The following is a 27,109-nucleotide window of genomic DNA, read 5'->3' as shown; positions in this document are numbered from 1 at the left end:
GAACCATGCAACCAATGTTATGAGTACATTCATGATTTGTAGCTCAAAACGAAGGTATATTAGTAAGCCAGCATGAGTCTCATTTCAATCGGACCTACAGTTCTCTCGGGACAATTCCAGAAATGGAGCAAGGGAGGGTCAGCTCCTTTCTTTCCCAGCTATACTTTGGGATTTCTCAAAATAAAACCATCCCCAAAATTCTACCTTTTATTTTAGAAAAACTAATAAAATTTAACCAGTAATAGCTTAAGTCGTGAGTTTGTTTAAAGTTATAAGGATGCATTCTCATTTCAATGAGACCAAAACTTGCAGAAGCTGAATCTCAGGAAGTATAAAATATTTCTATACCAAAAGTCATTGCCGGCATAAGCTGAATGAGCGTAGAACGATGTGTAATGTTAGATACCAAATTGTGTAAATAGTTAATTGTTCGAAGTAGTTAAATGCCAAAAAAATTATACAGAAGCAGAATAAGCCGACTTGAGAATTAATGTAGTTTATCCAATAAAAAAAATTTAAACCCTTAAACAGGATCGGTGTTCAGGCTTTTATGACCCTTACCCTGGATAGCTAGTTAAAAAGTCACTGGATTTAACACCACATGCTCCACCATGTAGGTTAAATTTTAGTTCTTAACATCTGTGGCAAGTTCGTCAAGCTCAGCGATTAACAGTTTCATAAGCATAACACAATTAGGTTTAAAGCCATTTATTTAAGTCAAGTCCAGACCAACCATCCATTAGAGAACCAGAACCTGAAAACAGAACCCATTTAGTGATTTGAAGTAAGTTTAAATGTGAATTAAACCATCTACTCACAATTAAGGCTATGCTTGACGATTTCTCTGAGCAGATGCTGGTTGTGGTTGACTGCCTTCATACCCGAAATGGGATCCTAGTACTGGTCTAGAAAGCCTCAGGGTCTGTTTTGCTGCTGCACTTGAGCCAACATCATCCAACACACCAGCTCTGCCCTGGAACGATTTTGCGGCTGGAGGGAGTTGTTCCACTACGCCCCTTAGCTGCTGCCCCCTGGGATAGTTCTTAACAGCTGCAGGCCTAGAGCTTCTGGGACCGTCGTGTTTTACGGGTTCAAGGGACTTTCCAGTTTCAGCAAATACACTGCCCCACATACCTTCTTTAGATTGTAGTACGGCAGGGGTTGAGAAGGCTGGGTGTGTCAAGGGCAGCCGTCCACCATATTGCTTCTCTTGGGACCTTGTATTAGGAGCATAACGCCTATCCCACATGCCAGGATTGCTTTGTAGCAGAGGTGATACAGCTGGGTTGTTGTAGGGTGGTGAGGTCATGGAATACATCCCAGGAGACTGGGAGTTCGAGGATGGGACAGTTTTCCATTCCGCCTTCTTTTTTGGACTTGGTGGTTGTGGAGCAATTGGCATCTGAAGTGGTTTGTATGCAGGATACATCCCTGGGGACTGTCCACTGGAGGCAAAGACACGGTCCCACATACCTTCTTTGCCCTGAACACGAGGACCTGGTTCTTTGCCCTGAACACGAGGACCTGGTACTGGATGCCTCTGAGGTGGCTGGGCAGCAGAATGCATCCCTTTAGATGGCATTTCCAAGGATGTACCCTCCCATTTCTCTGTTTTGCTCTGGAACACACCAGAGTTCGGAGAGCCCAGCTGCTGCTGCTGAGGGGATTTTTCTGGAGCATGCATCAGAATTGCACCACTAGAAACAATGTTTGACCCCGTTCTTCCACCTTTGGGCAATTCTGGGTGCCACACAGGTTCTCTTGGATAGAAGCCACTCGGAGACCCTTTGACAGCATGTGAGGCAGGCCTGTAACTAGGAACACTTCCTCTTTGACTGTAACCATCTACTTGCCCACCTTTAGTTGGTTCAAAAGGTTTAAAACCTTCAGGGAACTTTGAACCAGCAGCAAAAGCTCTTTGCTGTACCAAGTCATCATATCTGAGGAGAGGGGGATTGTAGCTGCGTGGAGAAGGCTCAGCTTGTTCAGAGTAAGATCTTAATCTGTAAACATCTCCTGAAACACAAACACAATGTTTTATAAACATTCAGAAGGTAGCATGAATGATGGGATAGAAGTACAGAGTTAAAACTTACCAAGCGTAAGCTGACCGATGTTTATCAGAGAGAGCAACAGCACCCTGAAAATAGAAAAAGGAAAACAATAGCTTTAAAAACATTTAGTTAATACAATCCAACATAGTAAAGAAACTTCATAGTACCTCAAAAAGAGTCCAGAAGCCATCTATTAGATTTAATGATAACCAGACAGCTTGGGAACACTTGCTGTTTGCAGTCAACCAAACAAAACCAGCTCCCACTTCATGCCTACTGCTGCCATGACAGCCCTTTTAAAGTGTAGATTCAACCAATCAGCACTCACTTCTGATGGTAATTAGGACCAGCTTGGACTGGTTTCCAGAATCCTCTTGACTTTAGCTCATCAGGTATATTTCCCTCAGCTGTGAACTTCTCCATCTTAAAGCATCTATTCCTCCAAATGATGAGACATTTACTATGATAGCCTAGTTACATTACATCTTATCAAGATTTTTTGTTATTAAGCCACACGTTCTTTTTGCCTAATCTACAAAAATGAGTTAAGTTCATTTTTTTTGAGTTGGCAGTGAAGTCAAATGGCATGAACACATCCTCATTAGAACTCAAAATGAAGACATTTGGACAGGTTTAATGTACTTAGAGACATTTTGCTTCTCATTCTTAGATGTTTACAATGTTATTCTGGCCTCAGTGTGACATTTTTAGCACTTTTCACTGATTTCAGCCATTGTATTGTGTCAAAGAAGAAAAGCACAGGTGACAAGGCTTGGTTAATGAGCACTCTTTTTTAATGATTATGCAACATTATCATGCAAATACTTTTTATTTCATGATGTACATTACAGAAAAGCAGCATGCAGTCATTAAAAACACCATCAGTCCTACACATTTGAGAGATTGCACATCTAAGAGCCTTACTGGAGAGAAGAAACACGCATTAGATTAGGAGTTTGTCTGTTTTTAAGACAGATCTTAATAAAGTTTGATCAAAATTGTGACGGAATTAAGAAAAGAAACAAAACTGTTAAAAAAGGGATGCATCTAATAAGAACATAACTTGTTTAGTGTTAGAGAGGAGTGTTAACTGAGTTTGAGGCCGAGGCAGAGAGCCAACTCATTCTTCTGGATTTTTCCGTCTCTGTTGATGTCGCAGTGGCCCATCAGAGCTTTCCGGAACTTGTCCAGCTCTGATCCGCTGATGCTGGGCTGTGAAGAGGGAGAGCTTTTAGTGTCAATCATCCATCCATCCATCCATCCAACCAACCAACCTGAACAACATCCTTCATCATAAACGATTTTACAAAAAGAGGCTAAAGTAATTTAAAATGAAAACCCAACTACTGTAGAAGCGTCCGTGCAAACGAGAAACGTTGGTGAACAAAATGTCATCAAAGAAAATGGAAGTACAAAAATATCAACATTGAATGTGATGTTTTCAAAACAATATACGTTTTTTTTAATTTCTTAAACCTCTACCTCTTAAACATGATTAGTGCGTTCCTAAAAAACCTGCTGTCTCAAAAGCTCCACGTGTATTCTGCCCTCTAGTGATGGAAGTTCTGCAGGTTTTCTGTTGATTTTTGAAATTTTATTATAAAATCACATAATAAAACATCTATAGTAACACCAGAAAACAATCAGATCTTTATTTAATGTGTCAGACATTAAAGCATTAAATAACTCAAATCTCTGGTTAATTCTGCAGGATCAGGAGTTTACATGCAGCTAAATTATGAAAGATGTAATAAATTAAAGGCAGTTTTTTTTTTTTTTTTTTTTTTTTTTACCTTGACCAGCTCCATCATATCTTTGACAAATCCATCCACCTCAGGACCTTCTAAGGCTCCGGTTTTACTCTCAACACACACACAGAGGCAAGAAAAATCATAAAAATGTTCTCATTTAAAAAAAGAACCACTTTTAAAACCCAATAATTTATAACAGTAAAGAAAACAGGCTTTAAAATGTCTCACAAATAAAAATTAACAAAATAAGAGCTGATCAGAGCAAGAATGAAGGGAAAACATCACTTACAACATCATAGTGAGCAAAAATCTTCTCAAAGTCCCTCTTCCTGTCCTCCTGACTGCAAGCCTGGAAAATGAGAACTTTGTTTATTAAGGACATCTTCTAAAGCTCTATTGATTATAAAACAAACAAACAAACAAAACATAAAACCTGATTCTGAACTTACATCCATCTTGAATTTCAATAAGAAGTTTTCTTTCAAGGCCAAAATTCTGAATAAGGAAGAAAAAAGAACCAGTAAAAGGTCACAATCCAAAAATACAATTTGTTCAAGAAAATAAATGAGTTAATGAAATCAAGTTAAAGAAAATGCCTAAAAAAGAAAATTGAATATTAAAATTCAATGAAAACATGCAAAATATAAAACTCATAATTAAATTGAATAAACAAAATAAAAAAATAAAGAACTTTTTTTTTTGTTATGACCTGTATTTAATCTGAAACTCTCATTTTACCTGGCCAGGTCATTTAAATCCAGTCTGCCATCTTTGTTTTTATCAAACATTTTCATCTACAAAGAGAAAAAGTCAGACTAATGTCAGCAGTCAGTGAGAAGCATCTCAGAGCAGCTCTGCCTGTCTGTTACCATGGTATCAGCATACTCCTCCAGCCTCTCAGGGGTGATGGACTTCCTGTGCTGGAGGAACAGATCTTGAAGGAAGCCCTGAAGGTACAAAAATGCCTCAAAACTTCTGGAAAACACTCTATTTTCCAAACATAGAGTTTTATCTAATCTATTCTATGGAGACATTTTATATCTTTTGTGGCATTTTTGTTTTGTCCGACTAAATACCACAAAAAGAAAATAGGTTAAAAAATAAATAAATATAAACAGAGCAGTTTTACCTTGAGCTCATTGGCTGAGATGTAGCCACTGCTGTCGGTATCATAGTTTCTCCAGATCTAAACCAGAAGAGGCAAATTTAAATATAGCATTTACGCTAGACAAATGTTTTATGCAGGTCCTGAAGGTGATGCCAAAGATGCTTGTGCAACATCCAAACTGTTAAATGCAACAGATATCTTATTGCATGTTTTTTAGTTTTCATTATATACAGTATAAAGAAATCAAAACAAAGATAAATATTTCTATAAAGGGAATGAATATTTACATCTGAAGCTGCCATTTAGCTTGAAAATGTATTTATTTATTAGTATTTTGTGCATTGTTGTGTTTCCTTGTGCATGCAGTTAATAAAAGTCAAAATTATTAACTTAGTAAAAGTTAATAAAATTTAATTCATTTGTTGAATTTTTGCTGATGACATTTTTGCTGATGTATTTTAACTAAAAAAGAAAAAAAACATAATCTATCAGAAACAAAATTCCCTGTCCAAACAAACCATATTCTGACGAGGTGGTAATTCTTCCATACTTCAATCCTTCAGATGACGTTTTTTGTTTGTTTCTCTACCTCCATCCATAACATGTGTTGATGTTTAGACCTCACCCTCATAAACTCCACGCTGTTGTCCAACGGCGTTTCTCTGCGGAACAAAAGCAGGAAGTTCTCCTCCTTAGGCAGCATCATGGTGGCCAGCTACAATCAGACAACAGTTTTTGTTTCCTTTATTGAAGGAACCATTGTTAGTTTTAAAGCAGCTGAACATACATAACTGCTGTATATTTTATAAATACTACTAATATTGAACGGATTTTTCTTTACCTCCTGGATCAACACGTTTTCATCTGCTGGAGTAGAACAAGACTTGACTCTACCTCTCAGTCTCCTGACTTTGTCCTCAGTTATCTCGTCTTTCTACAAGACAACATCCATTTGATGTAAGAAAAATCTAATTTGAGGACTTGTTTTTGTATCCACACCAGGAATAACAGATTCTTCCCTAAATACAAGAATCATAAAAACATGCATTCATTAGAATCAGCAGAGGATCTGACATGTTTACCTTTATTCCAAGGTTTTGCATCACATGTCTGAAAAAGTCATCCAGTTTCTTTCCTTCGATGTAACCTTTATCTAACACAGAGAATATAACAAAATATGAGTACTTTTTCTATTTTATTAGCTTTTACCCAAATAATAAACTAAAACCTAGTTATAAGAATTAAATGGTAATATTTAGAATTTCAAATAGTTTGAGTGACAAGCCCTCCTAGATTTAAATTCAGAATTTTAATGTTACCAAAAAAAATAAAAGACAGCTTATAATATCACATAAGTCACAATCAGACTCAGTAACAGAAAGTATCTGTTTTATTATGCAGTAATGTTGTAAAAAATAGGTTTGAGGAGATCCCATAGGTCAGTTGCTCCACCTTGAAGAATTTTTCTTGATATTCATGTTTACTAAACTTGTTTTATAATAGTCATTTATGCTTTGGTACAAACAGAAGTCAAACACTGTAATAAAATCCTAAGAAATTTAAATAAATTCACATGGAGAGCTATTTTCTCCCCTTCAAATGTTTGAGATTTTTTATCTAACAAACTTTTTCCACTACTTATTGTGCTAGTTTAATTTACAGATAGTAAAAAATCTCATTTTGTACCTTCTTTGTCAAAATTCTGCCAGACCTGCAAGAAGCATGCAGCATCAAGTCTGTCCAGAGCGCTGTCCATGGTCCTGAAGCCCAGTTCAAAGGCCAGTTTTGAGAAACAGCACAATAACACACAAAAGTGATCCATTTAGTAAAATCTACTCGTCCCTGAGGCGTCTCCTGAAATCAGTGAGACGAAAGGGACTCCCTCTCTTTTATTGGAGGGGCGGGCGAACCACAGCACATGCTGGAGGAGGGCTCCTGAAAGTCCGTGTGCGTAACCATTGACTCAGTTTATTGGTTTAAACATAGAAATACAAAACATTTGATAGCTAAGAGTCACATTTCAAAGCTAAAAGGAAAAATGAAAAAAAAAAAAAAAAACACAAGTTGAACAATTCAGGGACAAATTTCTCCCAATAAAATGAAAATCACAATGAAAAACCATCACCAAGCTCCACCAATAATCACATTTTTGCTCATAATATAAATCAGTTTCATGAATCTGACAAAACCAAATGTATCCAATAAACAAGAGCTTAAGCAGACGGTATACAGTATATTTACACTCTATATAATACATTAAGTGCAGAAGTACAGCAACATAAATCACTAACAACTCGTCTTCTGAGGAGGATACAGCAGCAGGAATGATGGGTAATTAGTTCATTTAATTATGAGGCCAGAAACATTTATTTTTATTGTCATGTAAAACATCTGTAAACAGCAGGAAGTGAAAACGTCAACAAAACGTCTCCAGAAACAAAAAAAGGGTTTCACCCTAAAAGTAAAAAAAAAAAAATTAAAACAAGGTTCAACTGCAAAAAGAAAAACTTTAAATAAACATTTAGATATTTATAAACAAAAAAGTTTTTTTAATTCATCCCTATTTTCAGTCATGTTTTGAATTATTTTAGTCACCTGATCGAGCTCATGTCCTAAAATCCTTATGTTAAGTGTTTTGTTTTGTTTTAGTTAAGAAAATTTAGAAGCAAGAGAAAGAAAAATCTTAGTGAGGTGAAAAATGCAGAAGCTTATTCTGATGCAACCATGCAGAAATAACTAGAAACTTAAAAAATCAAACATTTATTGGTTTGCCAAAATGTTTGATTCTATGAAATAAAAACAGCTGTTGCATGAATTCCTCCCTGTTAGCAGCTGATTTTATGTTTAATGTGAGTGGCTCGAGTTTACAGAAAAAACTATTTTACACTGCAAAAACAGATTCTCAAAGAAGTAAAAAAAGTCTTGGTTTTAAACATTTTATATTAAATTTTACTTCAAAAAGAAAAAAAAAATCTAATATCCAAAAATAGCACCACTTTAAATAAGCTAAATATGAGTAAAAATGCTAGAAAACTTGATAGTTAAAACTTTTTTAGCCATGCAATTTTAGCTTTTTTTAAAAAACTGAAAACAAGAAAAAATACCTAAATATTTTTACCTTACCTTCAAGTAGTGATGCTTTTGCAAGATAATATACATTTTTAGACTAAACATGAAATAAAATGTCTAAAAACAACATTTTTTTTTAACTTTTTTGAAAACCAGTATTTGCAGTGTATGATTATGATTTGTATGAAAACAAACTACGGAGTTACCTGAACCCACCCGTAGATACTCATTCTCCTCAGTTCTTTGGACTAAATTAAGGGTTTAAAGCAGGATATGTTTAAACAACAACCACAGAGCGTCCTCACATCAGATGAAACCCATGTGACTTGAACTTACGCAGAATCAGGAACATCCTTTCATCACTGACCCGTGTGAGCTGAAGCTCTTAAAGGAAATTAAAAAAGAGATCATAGCTTCTTCACATCTGCTTTTGACAAAGGGGCAGTCCAACAGGATTAAAAAACAAAAGAGCAAACGAATCACATGGATGGAGGGTCATCTCCAGACTCGTCCTCAAATTTGTTGTTAGGATTGAGGTCAGAGGTCACAGTGGGAATCTCTCCCTCAGCTGGACTGAGATCAGCCTCCATCTGAGATGGTAGCCTCACTGAGGAGGAAACAAAAATAAAATGCATTAGAGGTTATTTTAGGAGCAGAGGCCTGTTGGACCAATAGAATCTTCACATAATTTTCTAATTTACCAAAATTTTATATGGTGAAATAATGGAAAGGCTGGAATCATCTTTTACCCCTTTAAAAAAGTCAAATGTTGTTTAAACGGTTTTAAAAAATTATATATATATATATATATATATATATATATATATATATATATATATATATATATATAAAATTGCTGGAGGTTTTTAATAATTTTATATTTCCAACAGCTTACCCCAACTTTTTTTCCCACGAGAATTATAATATTTTAATAAATGCAGAGAAGCATCCGAACCGTAAGTGGGAAGGGACTTTGCGCGTTCGTGGGCGTCCTCCTTGACCGACGGAGGGCTGGATGATCGCTTCAGGGATGACCACTGTCTGCTGCCGGAGCCAGGCTCCAGTTCTGTGACGGGTTGGTCAAAAGCATCGCCGTCCGCTGGAAAAACAGCTGAAACGAGAAGAGACATCATGTCAATTAACAGAAACAAAATATTCCATTTTTTTCATCAATTATTTACAAAGTTATGTATAAATAGGAAAAAATGAGGACTTTACTGACAGAAGAATAAATTGTGGTCATGTGGCTCATTTATAAAAAAATCTAACAGTAAGTGCTAAAAGTAAGTGGATAATCTTTACAAAGTTGTCAGTCATGTATTAAAGAACGTATAATTCATGATCACTAGCTACCTAAAAGTTTTGAAACTTGATTTAAATGTTGAGGAAAAGTGGTTTTAAACAACAAATGGCAGCAGACCGCGTCTGAAACGTGTGCTCCCTAAAATGGCCAAATTCCCTTTTCTTCCTGTCGCCGTGATTTTAAAATCACATCTTTTTGCACAACAATTAAGAACGACATGTCGCTGATCTGATTATAGAGAAGGACGAGTTCCTGTAAGTGTTAATTACACAAGTGGGACATCAAACTCCTAAATCACACACACACACAGACATTTGGACGTAGCAAGTACAGGCTGGGACTGGTGCATCTGCTCGGAGTGTGATGGACCTTTGCATCAGCCGTGTTGTGTGCTGGTGTGTGGAGGCGTCGAGCGCCAAAGCCTCCATTAAACATCTGGTCACCTGTTAAATTAACTGTTGTATTTTTAGCCGTTTTATGTCCTTTTAGTGACGTTGGTCGTCTTCACAAGCTGTTTTTGTTCATCCTGATGTGTGTGATATTAACACTTCTACAGCTAAACTCATTAGAAAATCAGAAACAGAGATAGTGACCGTCCAGTGGAGACAGGGGTCCTGAAGAGCTGCTGCTCACGCTCCCTCGGTCCTGCTCTGACTGCGCCCTCTTCAGGCGAGGAGCAGGAAGTGGCGCTTTGGGAGACGTACTCCCAACTTGAATGTCGACAGAGTCATCTGAAACACGAACAGTAAAATGACTGATTGGTCCTTGAACTCACAAAATTGTTTATTATAGTGCTTTTATGTTTTTCATGTTTATACCGAGAACGGAGATGCTGAAAGGCCTTTGCCTTAATGGACTCAGGGATCCGGATGTGCGAGGTACCAGAGGGGATTTTGTGGCCTGGGTTGGAGATTGTTTTTGGGTGACACTCGGTGGTCTGGACCTGGGAATCGGCTCTGGTTTGGAGTGTTCAGTGTCTACTGGGACAACGGGATGGACATCCACCTTGGTGGTGAGATCAACCTCTGACTTGACAGTGGGATGGACAACCTTGGAAGAAGGATGGAGATCCACCTTAGAAGTAGGATGGAGATCCACCTTGGAAGTAGGATGGAGATCCACCTTGGAAGTGGGATGGAGATCCACCTTGGAAGTGGGATGGAGATCCACCTTGAAAGTAGGATGGAGATCCACCTTGGAAGTGGAATCAACCTCCAACTTGACAGTGGGATGAATATCTGACTTAATAGTAGGATGGAGATCAAGCTTGGAAGTGGGATGAAGATCCACCTTAACAGTGGGACGGTCATCTGACGTGGCTATAAGAAAGACATTAGAAGACAAATTACAGATCAAAACCAGAGAGCACGTGATAGGACTGTGCAATTGATCATACTTGACTCATACTTCAAACAAAAACATCATAACAACATAAATCAATTATTAAAACTGTTTCGTAACATTACACTTTACAAGCATGCTCTTATTTTGTCTCGTCTTCTGACTGAGGCACAATTCCAGGATGAGGTCACTTCTTGAGGTATTAAAAGTAGAAAACACAGCAAAATAGGTGCTTGTACAACAGTGATCGGGCTGGTTGTCCCTGTGTGTCCTTGTGTGATGGACGGCAGACACGTTCAGCATTTTCCCTGCAAACCTAGTGACCATAATGAGGACTAAGATGATAATGATGCTTTGACAAGACACCCAGCCCAACCACATTGCCTCATTCACTATCGGAGCAGGACAGGTAAAAACAAAAAATGAATGAAAATCCAACCTGGACCCAGTCAACAGTAACGAGCACACTCACGTTTGTCTGTGTCCTTCTCGTCTGTTCCTGGTGATGAATCAGCCTGCAAACAAAGTCTCATCAGACAGATTGTTGCATGCCGCATGCTTTTATGAACATATGCTTATTTTAGTTGGTTTGTAACTGAAACCACTGAGTGTAGGTCGATGTTAGCTCTGGTTTTAGCGCTTAGCTTCGCCTCCACAGACATCACTCTCTTAATTTTAATTCCAGGTTCAACCATGATGCCAACAAAAAAGCAAATGTCTTCTTCTGCAATCTTTATTGACTGTTGGCAAACTTCTAACTGCTAACCTTTACATCTGCTACCATCAAGGTGAAGCCATAAAGCAGGTACAAACAGCCCACTAGTGATTGCCAAAACCACCAAAGTTGTTTAGTGCTGTTTCTGGCCAGAAGGGAGCAGCAGAGTGCTGTCCCATGTGAAGCTTTATGGCTCAAGAACCACTGAAACCAGTTTGAAAGCAATAGCTTAAAGTGTTACTTTAAACTGATAAACTACACGAATGTAAAAATTTGCCAAATATTTCACACATTAACATCAATTATCCCCTATTATGCATATTTAAAGGCGAGACCAGTTGGTTTTGGCTTGCTTTTACCACCCCCTAGTGTCCGTTTAGTAGAACCAAAAACAAAACCTGTCTCCTAGCTGTGCGTTTACGACATAAAATTTTATTGCCAATATCGGCCGATAATATCAGGCATCCCTAATTAATACCTTCTGTACTTTAACCTTTATTAAATCATAATGGATGTCAACAGATGAGTAAAATATTGTAGTCTGATTATCTACAAACCCAACCAACCTTCTTCACAGCGATTTTTTCTTGCTTGGTTCTGTTTTGTCTGGCCTTCATCTCAGCCAGCAGGTCTTTCCCCATCATAGGAACACCAATGTAGCGATGCACGTGAGGAGTCTCCTTCTTCTCCACATTCTCCTTCTTCTCTGCATGTTCAGCCTTCTCTAGGTGGTCCCCTAGTTCCAAAGTCTTCTCCTCTTTTTCCTCTTCAACAGGTTTGGGGGCAGTCAGAGGAGCTTCTCTTTCAAGATTTGTGTGGTCTGAGGAATGTGCCCTGTGGAGCTCCGGATGACTTTCTGCCACGGACATGACGGGGGATTTCACAGGAAGTGTAGGAGATGATGGAGAGCTTATTTCATGGATGGGGTTGATAGTGGAAGAAGAAGTAGGGGAAGGATGAGGTGGTGAGATGGAGGAAGCTCCAGTGGTCTTTTCTGAGCGAGAAGCTCGAGATTTGATGTAATTAAAAAAGCCACTTTTCCTGGATTCCCGTTTTTTATCTGTTGATTCTGGAGTAATGGTGGAGGGACTTCTCGCAAAGGGGAAACTGTAAAGTATTTAGAGACAAGCCAATCTTACATCAGATTTTAATATATCTCAAATATCTTGGTTACTTTTATGCTGACCACATAACTTTTTTCATTGTTTGCTTTAAAAAATTTAATAAAATTATGGTCAGAGACGTCCTAAATTAAATGTCTATCACACATTTTAGTAAGTAGGGTATTTGAAAACAAAAGTAAAAATGAATGCAAATTTGTATTTTTCAAAATAAAATAACAACACTAACTTAAAGCTGAGTTTTGTGACTTTCTTGGTGAAGAAGTCATCCACACCCTCATCCAGCTTTCCCATCATGCCGTTCTGCTCTGCATCCTGTGGCACAGAGAGGCCAGTGGCTTGCCGCTAAAAGGCAAACAAAAAGCTGATATGTATTACCAAATAATACAAAGTATAATTCAGAGTTTTAACATGTAGACATCCCTTTGAAGCATAATGCGTGTTTAACGACTAAAATCAAACAGAATATTGAGTATTTGTGCAGCAAAACAAATATGATGCTTTTTACTGGTGATCTGCTGGGTTTCCTCCTTTTTGGTTTTGGTCGGAATTTGGTGCAGTTTTCCAGAGGCTTGTGCTCCACGGGAGGTAGCTCCCCCAAAGAGACAGAGTTTGTATCTGTTGGAGTAGGAGGGAAATCTCCAAAGTATGACATCCTGTCTGATGTGTGCAAAGGAGGAGGAGAGGGAAGAGGCGGGTCCTCATAATGGATTGGAACTTCTTCCAGAGCTTTGTCCAGGTCAAACTCCATCTCTGTTGGGAGATGAAAAGACAGCAAAGGTGCAAAAGTCAGAATGTGTATGGATAAATAAAAACTGTTAAATGTAAACAGTGACTTGGAAAATGACTCTCGATATCAAAGAAAGCCCCCAAATACAGATATACCGTAAATCCTCTAATATTGGCCTGTATTAAATTAACGGCCGGGTATCATATTTTGGCCGGTGTCGGAGTTGGCGGAGGTGAATAATGGCCGGTTTTTTATTGTGGCCGGGTGGAATGTGGTAACAAGCAAGTACGGGGGGCGGTTGTGTCATCGTCTCACTTTTGATTTGCCAGTGATAGACCGCGAGGGTAACTTTAACCGTGCGGAGACGACGAGGAGGTGAAAATTTGATATCAAGTTCAAAGAGAACGTGCTGATTATACTGCAGAACACTCTGGGGAGCAGTAGCAGGGGTTGTATGAACTAGTCACTAGTCGACTTCACCGCTCTATAGTGACTTTTTATGCCTGTCATCGACTAGTCGCTGTCACGTGATAATGACCGGCAAGATGCAGTCCACGGAAAAGACAGCATCCTGCTGTCAGAGGAGGGGAGGCAATGCACTGTGCCAGAGCGTCGGTACTGACACGCGATCGTTCATGTCGGCTCATTTCCTTTAATGTTTTCTCTCTTTTATTTGCGCCTGATGCGTTTCGCTGCTGTGGAGCGGGCCGCATCACCTTGTCCTCCGGCGACGCACCGATCACTGATGTGGCCGCCAAGCAGCGAGCACTCCGCTGTTTTTGCGGTCGGTAGATCTTTTAGAACTGCAGTTCAAAGGTAACTCATGAGGTGAATATATATGAACCCAGGTAGCAGTTTTTCTTTAGGACTGAGAGGAGATGCAGGAAGATAATAAACAGGCAGGACAGAAAAATAGTCAAATAAAAACAAGTTAGTTTTTGTACCTGGTGGTAGCAACAAACAGACACCATTGAAGGTAATCAGAAGTGAGGAACAGAAAATGAAATAATTATTTTAATGGTTAGAGCAGCAGGAACTCCGAGAGGCTGCAGGCGCATCAGTGAGTTTGCGGCCGCTGCGCAGGGGGAGGGGGGAGAGGGCTGAAGCAGAAACTACCGTTGTTAAAAGAAATGTGTTTAACTTTGAAAATGTGGGCGCAGTTTTAATTGTCAAAAACTCCAGCGAACCATTAGTTCATTTTGCTCAAATAGAAATAGAGGCCTGCCTCTAATTCTGGTCCTCCTTCCAATAAAGGCCTGGAGCTTGATGAGCTTGAGTCAAATACAGGCCCGGGCCTGTATTAGAGGATTTACGGTAGTCAGTTATGGGTTTTCAGGAGTTCCTTCAGTTAAAAAGCTGGTGTTTCAAATTTCTGAAACAATTTTTTTTCTTATTACTAAATGCAGAACTAAGATGCATCTTGCTGTTGTGTATTTTCTGCCTTGTCACTCACCAAAAGCCACGGAAACGGGTCTCAGCATTCGGACCAGAATGCTCTTTCTCTTGGATTTCGGGGTCATCTGAAGTCAGGACGTGTTAAAAAGTAAAACCAAACAAGTTTGATTGTAAAAACGACAAACTTTCATAAAGATTAGTTTGATAACACTCCTAATACCGTGAGGGATTGCATCTCGTCCGGTCCATATTTCTGCTCTTTATCTCGTTTTTGAGCTTTCTGGTGGTTTTCTTGCTGTAGAACCGTCTCATCCAAGACTTCTGTCTCCATGTGGACGTCGTGATGCAGCAGCGGTTGGCCTTTTCTGATCAGATGATCCGCCTGAAGTCAGGTTGAGGGAGAAATGATCAACAATAAATAAATTAACAGCTAAAGGGCTGAACAAAAAACGGACACTAACCAGAGTATTTTGTGATCCGGACAAAGACTCAAGGATCTCATCCACAATCCGATCAGACAGAAACGAAGCCAAGCTGAGTTTCACTTCGCTGTTTTTTTTTTACACAAACATAAAATAAAACAGAATAAACCACCAGACAAAAACAACATGACACTATTTAAAGCAAACAAACCTGATCTTGTTGATGATGTCAACCCCAGACTGCTCCAGAAGCGTGTTGGTGATGAAGCTGCGGGGGATAGTCATCCTCCCCGCGCCGGCCTTCAGCAGTTCCTGACGAAGGCTGCTCCTCTTCATCACATGAGGACACAGCCCCTCAGCAGCATCCACCATAGACACCAGTAGAGTCTGAGGCCCGGGAGAAAAGATTACATACAGTCGTGTTCTCACACAGGGCTTTAGCAGCTGGGGCCACATTCAGCTTACCTGCAGCTGCTCATCCATCACCGTTCCCACCTCTCCGGCCATCGACTCCAGTTTGTCCTGAATGGCTTCAACACAGGCCTCTCTAGAGCTGCTGCTCTTCAGGTGGTACAGGTTTGGAAGAAGCTGGAAAAAAAAAGCACAAGGTTGGTGAATTTTATCCTGAAGAGGCCATAACTCCACCATCTCGGCTCTGATTCACGCCCTCCTACCGTTTTGGAGTTTCTAGCATCCTTCATGAGGTTCTCTGCCACTTTTATGTCCTCCAGAACAGAGATGGTTTCTGAGAACCTCAGAGAGTTCAGGTGGTCCTGCACCCTCACACACATCATGTCCATCATCTGCGTCACAAAAAAAAAACAAAAAACAAACCCGATTTCTGATCGCTGCAGGGATAAATGACTGAAAGGTAAGTGCTTGTGTGTAGAGTCCACCTGCTGCGTAGTGCTGGTAACGATTCCCTGCTGCAGCCTGTATGCCTGCTCCTGCAGGTATTTACGCGTCTCATGGTTCCTCAGCAGGTACTGCTCCATCTGCAAGACGACGATTAAATAAAAGTCAACTTTCACCTTAAACAAGGGAGATAATACAGAACAAACCTTTAGTAAAGCCTCCTCTGTCTTCTCTGGATTGGCCTTCAGTGCCTGAGCAGCATCCATGATGGGAACAGGCATGAAACGAATGGTGTGGTTTCTGACAGAACAAGAGAACAGAGCAGAACGAGTCAGTAGCAGGCTGCAGATTCTCCATGGTGTTGTTTTTCTACTCACTTCTCTAAAGCAGCAGCTACATCCTGTAAACCCTGACAGCTGACGTTGTTTCTGTCCCACATTAATGTCCTGAAATCACACAAAGCAAAAACACGTAGGAAGGCATTATTCTTGTACAATTAGGGCAATTTTCACTATGTTTGTTCATTTTTATTTAGAAAATATTCTTTTTCTGGTCTCAATGCAAGCCCCCACAATTCGGGTCTGAAAATGAAGCCAATGCGGAAGTGAGAAAAGTTGCAGTTCCACCCTCATCCACTAGGGGCTGGTGTCAGAAGCGAGCAAACCCTCATTGACTCCCATGTTAAAAATACCATTTTCACAGCAGATATAAACAGGTTTACAGCCTGGTACCAGAACATGTTTTGGTTTAAATGATCTAGTTTACACTCATGACAACTCTGAGGGTGTGAATTTTTTCCTCACTCTTCTGTTTAAGTGTATTAAAAGCCTAAAATTCTGTATAATTAATGAGCATCAGACCCACGTGACCACAGAGCTAGCTCCGTGGAAAGGCCTCAGTAGAGCCTCGGTCTGGCTTGGAAACTGTTCCGTCATTTTCAGTCTCTCAACTTAGACCATTAGTTGTGCCGTTTGCAGTGTTGGGCAAGTTACTTCAAAACTGTAATGCATTATTATTTATTACTTGTTACCCTCATTTTAAAGTAATTCATTACATTGCAATATTACTGATTTTAAATTGTAAGGCATTACACTACTTTTGCATTACTTTAAGTTACTTTTACCAATACAACTTCAGTATGAATCTGGTAATCTGACGCTCAGTGAGCTCATGACATATATGTGGAAGGTGATGTGGTGTCTGAGCTAGGATTGCTGTTAAAACAGTCAGATGTAATAACAGTGCTTTAAAATGATTGTTTATTAAATAAAAACAACAACAATCTGTACTCTCAACACGCTGCCATCTTAGATTAACTGAGCAAGGAGTGAGGTGGTGGGGGCTCCAAGCCTATATTTGCCTTGGTCCCCAAATGCCTTGATACGGCCCTGGATGTGGGACTGACTTCTGGGGTGATCTTAGGTGGGAGCCATCCATCAGCTCCCTGCTCAAAAAGGCCCAGCAGAGGATGTACTTTCTGCGGCAGTTGAAAAAGGCCAAGCTGCCGGCCCAGATGATGGTGCAGTTTTACACGGCCATCATTGAGTCCATCCTCACCTCCTCCATCACTGTGTGGTACGCTGGAGCCACAGTTAGGGACAAACATAGACTGCAGCGCATTGTGCGCTCTGCTGAGAAGGTGATTGGCTGCAGCCTTCCATCTCTCCAGGACATGTACGTCTCCAGAACTCGGGGGTGTGCAGGCCGGATAGCAGCTGACCCTTCTCACCCTGGTCACAGACTTTTCGAGCCGCTTCCCTCAGGCAGGAGGTTACGGTCCATCTGGACCAGAACCTCTCGCCATAAGAACAGCTTCTTTCCATCTGCCGTTAGACTTGTGAACAGCTTATAAATACAAAACCATGATTGTCTGCTGTACTTGACATAACGTCACGTTATCGGCCATGTTACCATTACCTGCCTTTTTATAGCTGAATGTTTTATGCTAGTTTTATTATATTTTATTCTACTTATTCTATTTTTGAAATTTATTATTCATGTTATATGTAGCACATTAGTATCGAAACAAGTTCCTAGTTTGTGAATTGCTTGTTCACTGACAATGGCAATAAACTTTTTCTGATTCTGATTCTATCATATAAATATTAAATGCATACCGTAAATCCTCTAATACAGGCCGGTATTCAATTAAAGGCCGGGTCTCCAATTGTGGCCGGTGTCGGAGTCAGTTGAGGTGAATAATGGCCGGTCTCTTATTGTGGCCGGGTGGAATGTAGTAACAAGCAAGTATGAGCGTCCCAGCGGCAGGTTTATAGTCCCCAAATCAACCAGCAGGAGGCAGTAGAGGTTCACACAGACCTTTATTAGGCTTTTTCTTCAACGTTTAAAACGCTACAGACACGATCCTCTATCACGCTCCTACCACACAGAGTCACGGTGTCAGTTAACCATGCTAATTCAACCCGCTCCACAGAACACACATCACCTTCCCTGTGGCTTACATAATACTCACACAACACGCAAATCAGCACATAGGAACTAGCAGAACGATAGGAAACACATATAACACAATACCCAGAATGCACCTGGCTTACAACCCCAGCCAGGTCATTACACTATCAAGTTCAAAGAGAACGTGCTGATTATGCTGCAGAACACTCTGGAGAGCAGCAGTAGGGGTTGTATGAACTAGTCAACTTCACTATAGTGACTTTTTATGCCTGTCATCGACTAGTCGCTGTCACGTGATAATGACCGGCAAGATGCAGCCCTCGGAAAAGACAGCAGCCTGCTGTCAGCAGGTGACAAGCTCCTGCGCTCGGGGGGGTGGGGTGGGGGGGGGGGAGTGTGGGGGCAATGCGCTGTGCCAGACCGTAGGTACTGACACGCGATCGTTCATGTCGGTTCATTTCCTTTAATGTTTTCTGTCTTTTATTTGCGCCTGATGTGTATCGCTGCTGTGGAGCGGGGCGCATCAACTTGTCCTCCAACGCACAGATCACAGCAGGGAGCGCTCAGCTGTTTTCGCGGTCGGTAGATCTGCCTCCTGAGCACGGCCACAGTAACAATCAGGTGTCGCCACCTCAAAAACTAATTTAACACGCGATCGTTCATGTCAGTTCATTTCCTTTAATGTTTTCTGTCTTTTATTTGCACCTGATGCGTTTGCTGCATGCTGTGGAGCGGGGCGCTGCGCGCATCACCTTGTCCTCCGACGCACTGATCACTGATACGGCCGCCAAACAGCGAGCACTCCGCTGTTTTTGCGGTCGGTAGATCTTTTAGAACTGCAGTTCAAATGTAACTCATGAGGTGAATATATATGAACCCAGGTAGCAGTTTTTCTTTAGGATTGAGAGGAGATGCAGGAAGATAATAAACAGACAGGACAGAAAAATAGTCAAATAAAAACAAGTTAGTTTTTGTACCTGGTGGTTGCAACAAACAGACACCATTGAAGGTAATCAGAAGTGAGGAACAGAAAATGAAATAATTATTTTAATGTTTAGAGCAGCAGGAACTCCGAGAGGCTGCAGGCGCATCAGTGAGTTTGCGGCCGCTGCGCAGGGGGAGGGGGGAGAGGGCTGAAGCAGAAACTACCGTTGTTAAAAGAAATGTGTTTAACTTTGAAAATGTGGGCGCAATTTTAATTGTCAAAAACTCCAATGAACCATTAGTTCATTTTGCTCAAATGGAAATAGAGGCCTGCCTCTAATTCTGGCCCTCCTTCCAATAAAGGCCTGGAGCTTGCTGAGCTTGAGTCAAATAGAGGCCCGGGCCTGTATTAGAGGATTTACGGTATATATTATTGCTTTTCACTGGTAAAAATGTGTATTGGGGATAAATCTGCCTACTTTTTCTTTTTTTCTTGATTTCATTTGAATAATTTCCTGCTCTTTCTCTCTCTAACCTTCCTGCATGCTGCATGTTTTCTCCGTTTTCCAGAAAAACTGTTTCCTAGACTTCCTACTTTCTAACGATCAGCCAGAGGGATCTTCACATGCGCGGCGCTCCAGCAGCAATGAGTTGAAATCACCGGGACACAGATTATGAACTCAACTGAGGCAAAGCACGTCAGAAAAGCACAAAATACCAGAGAATATGCGCCGATATGAACGATCGCAAGTGAATTATTTTGTTTTAGTGGAGCGATTTTGTGAATGTTACAGCGGCCGCGTGCAGGACGCAGCTGGAGTAGTTGAGCCGTTACCGCTGCGTCCTCTCTGCCCGCAAAGCTGAGTCCACAAATGACGTAATATATGCAGATACTGGATCTTTCTTCGGGTTTCCCGCAATTTGAATTTTTAAGGAACACATCTTGATTCTGGGTTTAAAAATGCGTTGTAATTACCGCGTTACTGACAATTGTACCGAGTAAATATTACCATTTTCTTTCTCTGTAATGCCTTACATTACCACATTACAACAAAAAGCAATGCATTACAGTAATTAATTACTTTTGTACCGCATTACTCCCAACACTGGCCGTTTGTGCGTTCTTTTTGGATATTTTTAGTGCAATTGTTGGACAAAATGACTTGCTGTGGCATTAATTGCACTAATAGAGCGTCCAAGGAGTCTCCACTTCATATTTTTCCGTAAGTAAAATTATATTTATGTATTTTAGGTCACTGCCGAGCTGAGCTTAGATTTTAACATGTACTGTTTAACCATGAAATTTAAATGTAATAGGGTAAAACCCAGTGCATTTAACATAATGCTGCACTTTAGAAAATGGGTTGAAATATAACATGTTGGTGGAGCTGGGTTCTATCGGTATGGTCCCCTCCCCGCAGCTGCAGCTTGCGCATCTCTGATCACGGCGCCTGTCTGCTGCGCAGGCTGCCGGCTTGTGGAGCTCTCGGATGGAAACCCATGTTTTCCAACCGGTTTTACCCAGCGGTCAGTCCGGCGCATCCCTGACTCAGAAGCTCCGGTGTTGTGCAGTTAACGCCGGTTGTAGCTACGTAGCTACCTCCGTTAGCTTAGCTCCCACCTCTGCGTTAGCTTTGGGTTAGCTTTAAGCTACATCGCTTCAGTTCGACGGGTGTCGTCATTTGATCCCAGCCTTTCAGGCCCACCCTCAGCTCCACCTCTCTTCCCTTTTGTGGAATTGTCTGGGCTTGACGGAACCTGTGACACGGTCAAAATGGCGGTGGTGGCCACCTCCCATTTTGGCTTAAAAACTGATTATTGGAGCCTATGGAAACCCACTGTCCAGTATATATGTCGATGTCTCAAATCGATAAATCAATTAGAAAATCATAGGATTTAACAATTAAATGAGTTTTAAATTCAACTTTATTTTTCCTGCTCACCTGAGCTTCGTGTTGATCTGCAGGGCTTTGGCCAACATCTTAGCCCCCATGTCTCCCATTGAGTTTCCACTGATGTCCAGTTTGGTCAGGGAGGTGTTGCTGCCGAGAGCGTTGAGGACGATGGACAGGTCGGACTTCAGCTTGGAATCCGCCAGAGACAGAGACGTCAACGGCTGCAGAGAGGGAACGAATAAATGATTTAATCACGAGGACAAAGAGAGTAAATCTAAAATGTAAGGATGTTCTCGTGGAGATGAAAGAAAAGAGAATTTCTGGTTTACTCACCGACTCTTCTTCCTGAATCATGTGAACTAGGTTGTCCAGGACTTGAGACACATTCCTGCAAGAGAACATATATTACAATAGCCCACCAACAGTATATTTTATTGTTGTGGCTTTTAATCCTACTTGGATTTGATGTTGTTGAAGTTTCTGCCCAGTGAAAGGTGTCGGATGGAGCGGTTCTTCGCTAACCAGACAAGAAGGGTGGTGAGATCCATGTCCAAACCTGAGTGAGGCGAGTCAGAAACAGAAATCAGTTCTAATCTCCATTCAGGTTGTTGTACAACTAAACAACAGTTAAGCTCAAATGTCCTCACCATTATCTGAAATATCCAAACTGGAAATGTTTGGGATCTCAGCGATGCAACCCTCCAGGATCTGGGATCCTCCTGAACGTAGCTGGAAGCAGCAAAAGTTAAGTAAACTGATGAGTATGCTTGTGTTTAGATGTGATGTTGAAGAGTCCATGGTGGTCTTACCTCACAGCAGCTGAGATCCAGAGACACTTCACTGAGGTTTGGGTTGCAGCCAAGGCCCAACAATAACGCTCTGCAAATAGAAAATGCACCAAAAAGTCAAAGATAACCATCTCTCACATAACAAAAAACTTAAGAGCAATTTAAAAAAAGAAGATGATGTTACTTCAGAGCCTCCAGAGGCAGCCTTGTTCCTGACATACTGACTGAAGACAGAGTGTGGGCGGAGCTGAAGAACTGCTTGAAAGTTGCTGGGATTTCCTTACACTTCCTGTATGAGGTGGAGAAGAGAGCGTCACATTTAATCCCTGTCTCTTTTAAAACGTGCACTTATATACATATAACCATATTATCATTATTATTATTTTCACATGAATTACAACTTGGGGGTGAATGAATTGGGGCGACGGTGGCACAGGAGTTAAGTGCTCGCCTCGCAATCGGAAGGTTGCAGGTTCGAGCCCCGCTCAGTCTGTCGCTGTCGTTGTGTCCTTGGGCAAGACAATTAACCCACGTTGCCTGCTGGTGGTGGTCGGAGGGACCGGTGGCGCCAGTGCTCGGCAGCCTCGCCTCTGTCAGTGCGCCCCAGGGCAGCTGTGGCTACATCGTAGCTCATCCCCACCAGTGTGTGAATGTGTGTGTGAATGGGTGAATGACTGATTGTGTTGTAAAGCGCCTTGGGGGGTTCCAGGACTTTAGAAGGCGCTATATCAAATACAGGCCATTTACCCTTTACAACTCATTTTACACCAACTTAAAGGTGCAATATGTAAAAATGAAGTGAGAATGACACCCTGTCGTCACATTTGGGAACTGCGGTCCATTTATCTAAACAGAAACTTTCCCACTGTCGTTCCGTGAGTTTCGTAGCTGCTGAAAGTTACAGATATTGAACTGAAAATTGCAAAACTTGCATAACTCAAGATCGCACATAAACTTATTTTTCAAGATTTTATAAAAATGGCAAAACTGTATAATTTACCAACATACAGTGAGGAACATAAGTATTTGAACACCTTGCGATTTTGCAAGTTCTCCCACTTAGAACTCATGGAGGGGTCTGAAATTCACATTGTAGGTGCATTCCCACTGTGAGAGACAGAATGTAAAAAAAGAAATAAAATCAGGAAATCTCATTGTATGATTTGTAAATAATTCATTTGTTTTGCACTGCTGCACATAAGTATTTGAACACCTGAGAAAATCAGTATCAATATTTGGTACAGAAGCCTTTGTTTGCAATTACAAAGATCAAATGTTTCCTGTAGTTCTTGACCAGGTTTGCACATACTGCAACAGGGATTTCAGCCCACTCTTCCACACAGATCTTCTCTAGATCTGTCAGGTTCTGGGGCTGGTGCTGAGCAACACAGAGTTTCAGCTTCCTCCAAAGATTTTCGATTGGATTTAGGTCTGGAGACTGGCTAGGCCACTCCAGAACCTTGACATGCTTCTTACGGAGCCACTCCTTGGTTATCCTGGCTGTGTGCTTCGGGTCATTGTCATGCTGGAAGACCCAGCCATGACCCATCTTCAATGCTCTGACTGAGGGGAGGAGGTTGTTGCTCAAAATGTCACAATACATGGCCCCATTCATCCTCTCCTTAATACAGTGCAGTCGTCCTGTCCCCTTCGCAGAAAAGCACCCCCAAAGCATGATGTTTCCACCCCCATGCTTCACAGCAGGGACTTCTTTTTCCTCCAAACACGGCGAGTGAAGTTTAGACCAAAAAGTAGGGCCAGACCGATATGCTTTTTTTTTGGGACCGATACCGATATAAAATTTTTAACAAAAGCCGATAGCCGATAATCTCCCTCACAAAAAAAAGTGGCGGATTTAGCAATTTGGGGGCCCAAGGCAAACACAGACATGGGGCCCCCTTACACGAAATTGTCGAAAAATCTTATATTTAACTGGATTTGCTAAACTCTCCCCTTTCTGACATGAGTTATTTTCAATTTTTTTTAGTCCTCCTCTTTTTTTCCTGTCTTTCTCTCCCTTTGAGTGTCTTCAATATTTGCTCTGCTTTCTTCTTCCTGTCAGTGCTCCTGTGCTTTTTCCTTTCTTTTTTTTCTTCTATTTTCCATTTTGGTCTATGTTTTCCTCCCTGTAAACATTTTCCATTGTCTTTCCTTTTCTGCTTCCTTTAATGTTTACATAGAAAAACGACGTCACTTTTGGAAGTGAAGATAAAAGCTTTTTTTAAACAAGCTGCTTCTTTCTCTTATTGAAGCCATGAGAATAACTCCATTTCATGCTTAATGTTTTGACTACCACTTCGAGTTTGTTACGAATGCTCCCGCCTCTCCTCTTCTTATTTGTGGTCTTATGGCACTTGGCAAACAACAATTTAGTGCATTACTGCCACCAACTGGATTGGAGTGGAAGGACTACCAATCACACCCTGTTTGTGCATCGCCGTCTTAAAGGAATAGTCCATTGTGGCATTAACAGAGGGGTGCCGGTGGTCAGGGCTAGGGGGCCCCCCAACACAAGGGGGCCCCAGGCGGCCGCCGACCTATGCCTAATGGTAAAACCGCCACTGATACAAGGCCACGGGGCACACAATTAACTTAGGAAGCATACTTTTGCCATTGCTTATTTTACCGTTCAACTTACCACTGACACAACAAATATGCTTAAAACGGAAGACTTACCTCCTACTTCCTCATCACCATCGTCTCTGCTTGACTGAATTGCTTCTGCTGCTCCGCTGCATGTGTGCTGTGACGGTGGCTCCACCCTCCGAGGAGTGGAGCCACACAACATGAGTTCATAAAGCTGGCGCCATCTGCTGGATAGGTAGCGCAATATCGGCCATCTTTTTGGCCAATAGCCAATAGTGTTAATGATGGGGCCCGGCCGATATTATCGGCCGATATTGGGGTCATTAACACTATCGGCCATCGGCCAAAAAGACGGCCGATATGGCCGATATTGCGCTACCTATCCAGCATATGGTGCAACAAAGCAATGAAACGCTGGGAGAGGAGTGGGGGCGGTAATACGAGAAAAAAAACATTCCTCTTACAGTAGAATAAATCTATTGTATTTTTTCAGCCTTATATTTTACATAAGGCTTATACATTGCCACATACTAGTCATTTAAAGTATCTTATTTTTATTTTCCTAATCAAAACACAAAAGGGTAAAACTCCACAGACTCAGAAAACAAAAAACTTGAATGTTAGATTCATACTGACTGAGTTTGTGTGTTCTGTTGTTTTTGAGATTGCAAAATAAATCTTATTTGCATTACTTGGAAACCCTAGTGAGTTATTGAGACAGTTCTTTGGTGTGTAATATAGAAATAAGTTAGCATCAAAAAGGCAGAGAATGAAGGGTTTAACCTTAAGAACATTTGTATTTTTTTATTTTTGTGAGGGAGATTTATCGGCCATTATACCAGCTATCGGCCTTTGTTAAAAGTTTTATATCGGTATCGGTCCCAAAAAAGCATATCGGTCGGGCCCTAGTTAATGACCCCAATATCGGCTGACCAATATATCGGTCGGGCTCTACCAAAAAGTTCTACTTTGGTCTCATCTGACCACATGACTTTCTCCTATGCCTCCTCTGGATCATCCAGATGGTCATTGGCAAACTGCAGACGGGCCTGGACATGTGATGACTTGAGCAGGGGAACCTTTCGTGCAATGTGTGATTTGAAACCATGACGACACAGTGTTCTACCAACAGTGACCTTTGAAACTGTGGTCCCAGCTCTCTTCAAGTCATTGACCAGCTCCTCCCGTGTAGTTGTGGGCTGATTCCTCGCCTTTCTTATAAAAAGTGATCACCACGAGATGAGATCATGCATGCAGCCCCAGTCCTAGGGAGACTGACAGTCGTCTTTAGCCTCTTCCATTTTCTGATAATTGCTCCAACAGTTGATCTATTTTCACTAAGCTGCTTGGCAATTTCCCCGTAGCCCTTTCCAGTTTTGTGGTGGTCCACGATTTTGTCTCTGGTTTCTTTTGACAGCTCCTTGGTCTTGCCCATGGTAGTAGTTGGAGTCTGACTGACTGTGGGGTGGATAGATGTCTTTAAAGAGCTCAGACAGGTGCTACTAATTAAGATTACTAAGTGGAGTAGAGGTGGACTTCTTAAAGGCAGAGTAACAGGTCTTTGAGAGCCAGAATTCTTGCTGATTGCCAGGTGTTCAAATACTTATGTCCAGCAGTGCAAAACAAATAAATTATTTACAAATCATACAGTGTGATTTCCTGATTTTATTTTTTTTTACAGTGTGTCTCTCACAGTGGGAATGCACCTACAATGACTACGTTTACATGCAGCCAATATCCGGGTTATGATCGGGTTAAGGTCGGTATTCGGGTTTCTGAGTTGATCAGAATAACCCGTTTACAAGCATAAATAGAAAGACTTCCCTCTAACTTGCATAACCCGATTTAAATGCGGACGTTGGGGTAGCGTCAGGACATATGGACTACGTCCAGACGCAATATGCGTCATTTCCGGTTCTTCTTGTTCCGGTATTCGTGAAAACAACAACATGTTTCCCAGTTCGGAAGAGATAGCGACCGCGTTTTGCGCTTTAGTTTCCTCGTCACTCCAAAAGTGTGGTGCTGTGCCGCGAATCGCCATGTTGCTCCCAACTTGTTGTTTACTTCCGGTGTTCTGGCGCATACAAGACGTCTCGCTACTCAAAAGACCAAGATTCCTTGCGAACAGAGCATGCGCAGAACACACGCTTTGATGGGGATATCCCGGTATGCGTTTACACGACCAAACATTCGGGTTAGAAAAGGGTTACCCCAGGTGTAGTAACCGGGTTTTTAAAAACCCGGTTATGAGCATATCCGGGTTTTTGGTGGTGTTTACATGGACCTGCGGAACCGGGTTATTGCGAATATTCGGGTTTTAAAAGGGTTACTGGCTGCATGTAAACACACTCAATGTGAATTTCAGAGCCCCCCCCCCCCCCCCCCCCCCCCCCCCCCCCCCCGATTTCTATGTGGGAGAACTTGCAAAATTGCAAGGTGTTCAAATACTTATGTTCCTGACTGTAAGATGAAATGAGCAGTTTTTATTCTTTGAAAAGTATTGATAAATAAATATCTTTAACTAAACTAAATAGAATGGATTTGAATGGTGTAGTCATATACTGAGGCAGTGGTTCCCAAATTGGGGTCAGGACCCCACTGTGGGTCATCAAGAACTACACAGAGGGTCTTGAAATGTCC

General features: G+C 41.2%; 3 protein-coding genes across 5 annotated transcripts in view; all 3 read right to left on the bottom strand.

Annotated features, from left to right (window-relative positions):
- Positions 1-692: 692 nt before the first annotated feature.
- On the bottom strand, positions 693-2,376 carry LOC129152186 (uncharacterized). Its single transcript, XM_070547649.1, has 4 exons — positions 2,222-2,376; positions 2,097-2,140; positions 819-2,016; positions 693-754 (listed from the first exon to the last, which is right to left on the bottom strand). Exons 1-3 carry the CDS (start codon positions 2,242-2,244, stop codon positions 827-829), a joined length of 1,257 nt encoding a protein of 418 aa, XP_070403750.1. The 5' UTR covers positions 2,245-2,376; the 3' UTR covers positions 693-754; positions 819-826.
- Positions 2,377-2,864: 488 nt separating this feature from the next.
- LOC107394413 (secretagogin) lies at positions 2,865-6,872 on the bottom strand. Its single transcript, XM_015973341.3, has 11 exons — positions 6,600-6,872; positions 5,996-6,066; positions 5,755-5,847; positions 5,539-5,628; positions 4,935-4,991; positions 4,675-4,752; positions 4,544-4,599; positions 4,255-4,300; positions 4,095-4,154; positions 3,848-3,916; positions 2,865-3,266 (listed from the first exon to the last, which is right to left on the bottom strand). Exons 1-11 carry the CDS (start codon positions 6,733-6,735, stop codon positions 3,141-3,143), a joined length of 882 nt encoding a protein of 293 aa, XP_015828827.3. The 5' UTR covers positions 6,736-6,872; the 3' UTR covers positions 2,865-3,140.
- Positions 6,873-8,324: 1,452 nt separating this feature from the next.
- LOC107394412 (F-actin-uncapping protein LRRC16A) overlaps positions 8,325-27,109 on the bottom strand; it is a 58,502-nt gene continuing 39,717 nt past the window's right edge. For 2 of the 3 annotated variants that reach the window (XM_054744989.2, XM_054744990.2), the window contains 22 exons: positions 22,068-22,172; positions 21,905-21,974; positions 21,743-21,824; positions 21,552-21,651; positions 21,429-21,483; positions 21,144-21,316; positions 16,242-16,310; positions 16,071-16,164; positions 15,684-16,004; positions 15,475-15,597; positions 15,221-15,396; positions 15,049-15,136; positions 14,808-14,969; positions 14,646-14,712; positions 12,971-13,215; positions 12,692-12,807; positions 11,908-12,448; positions 11,099-11,141; positions 10,104-10,604; positions 9,879-10,016; positions 8,938-9,093; positions 8,325-8,589 (listed from right to left, as the gene is read on the bottom strand). In XM_054744989.2, the coding sequence (XP_054600964.2) occupies positions 8,462-8,589; positions 8,938-9,093; positions 9,879-10,016; positions 10,104-10,604; positions 11,099-11,141; positions 11,908-12,448; positions 12,692-12,807; positions 12,971-13,215; positions 14,646-14,712; positions 14,808-14,969; positions 15,049-15,136; positions 15,221-15,396; positions 15,475-15,597; positions 15,684-16,004; positions 16,071-16,164; positions 16,242-16,310; positions 21,144-21,316; positions 21,429-21,483; positions 21,552-21,651; positions 21,743-21,824; positions 21,905-21,974; positions 22,068-22,172 (3,553 nt within the window). In that variant the 3' untranslated portion in view covers positions 8,325-8,461. The remainder of the gene's footprint in view (positions 8,590-8,937; positions 9,094-9,878; positions 10,017-10,103; positions 10,605-11,098; positions 11,142-11,907; positions 12,449-12,691; positions 12,808-12,970; positions 13,216-14,645; positions 14,713-14,807; positions 14,970-15,048; positions 15,137-15,220; positions 15,397-15,474; positions 15,598-15,683; positions 16,005-16,070; positions 16,165-16,241; positions 16,311-21,143; positions 21,317-21,428; positions 21,484-21,551; positions 21,652-21,742; positions 21,825-21,904; positions 21,975-22,067; positions 22,173-27,109) is intronic. The other variant, XM_015973338.3, reaches the window with a different exon arrangement.

This window comes from Nothobranchius furzeri, chromosome 19 (genome assembly GCF_043380555.1).
Source record: "Nothobranchius furzeri strain GRZ-AD chromosome 19, NfurGRZ-RIMD1, whole genome shotgun sequence".
Classification (NCBI taxonomy): domain Eukaryota; kingdom Metazoa; phylum Chordata; class Actinopteri; order Cyprinodontiformes; family Nothobranchiidae; genus Nothobranchius; species Nothobranchius furzeri.
This window is presented reverse-complemented; position numbering and strand designations above follow the sequence as displayed.

Excerpts from the sequence above, each read along its gene's own strand:
- LOC129152186 (XM_070547649.1), bottom strand. The coding sequence starts at position 2,244 with ATGGCTTCTGGACTCTTTTTGAG. Across the intron at positions 2,141-2,221 it reads GCTTCTGGACTCTTTTTGAG|GGTGCTGTTGCTCTCTCTGA; the intron begins GTACTATGAAGT and ends TTCTATTTTCAG. Across the intron at positions 2,017-2,096 it reads CATCGGTCAGCTTACGCTTG|GAGATGTTTACAGATTAAGA; the intron begins GTAAGTTTTAAC and ends TTTGTGTTTCAG.
- LOC107394413 (XM_015973341.3), bottom strand. The coding sequence starts at position 6,735 with ATGGATCACTTTTGTGTGTTATTGTGCTGTTTCTCAAAACTGGCCTTT. Across the intron at positions 6,067-6,599 it reads GCAGAATTTTGACAAAGAAG|ATAAAGGTTACATCGAAGGA; the intron begins GTACAAAATGAG and ends TCTCTGTGTTAG. Across the intron at positions 5,629-5,754 it reads AAAACGTGTTGATCCAGGAG|CTGGCCACCATGATGCTGCC; the intron begins GTAAAGAAAAAT and ends GTCTGATTGTAG.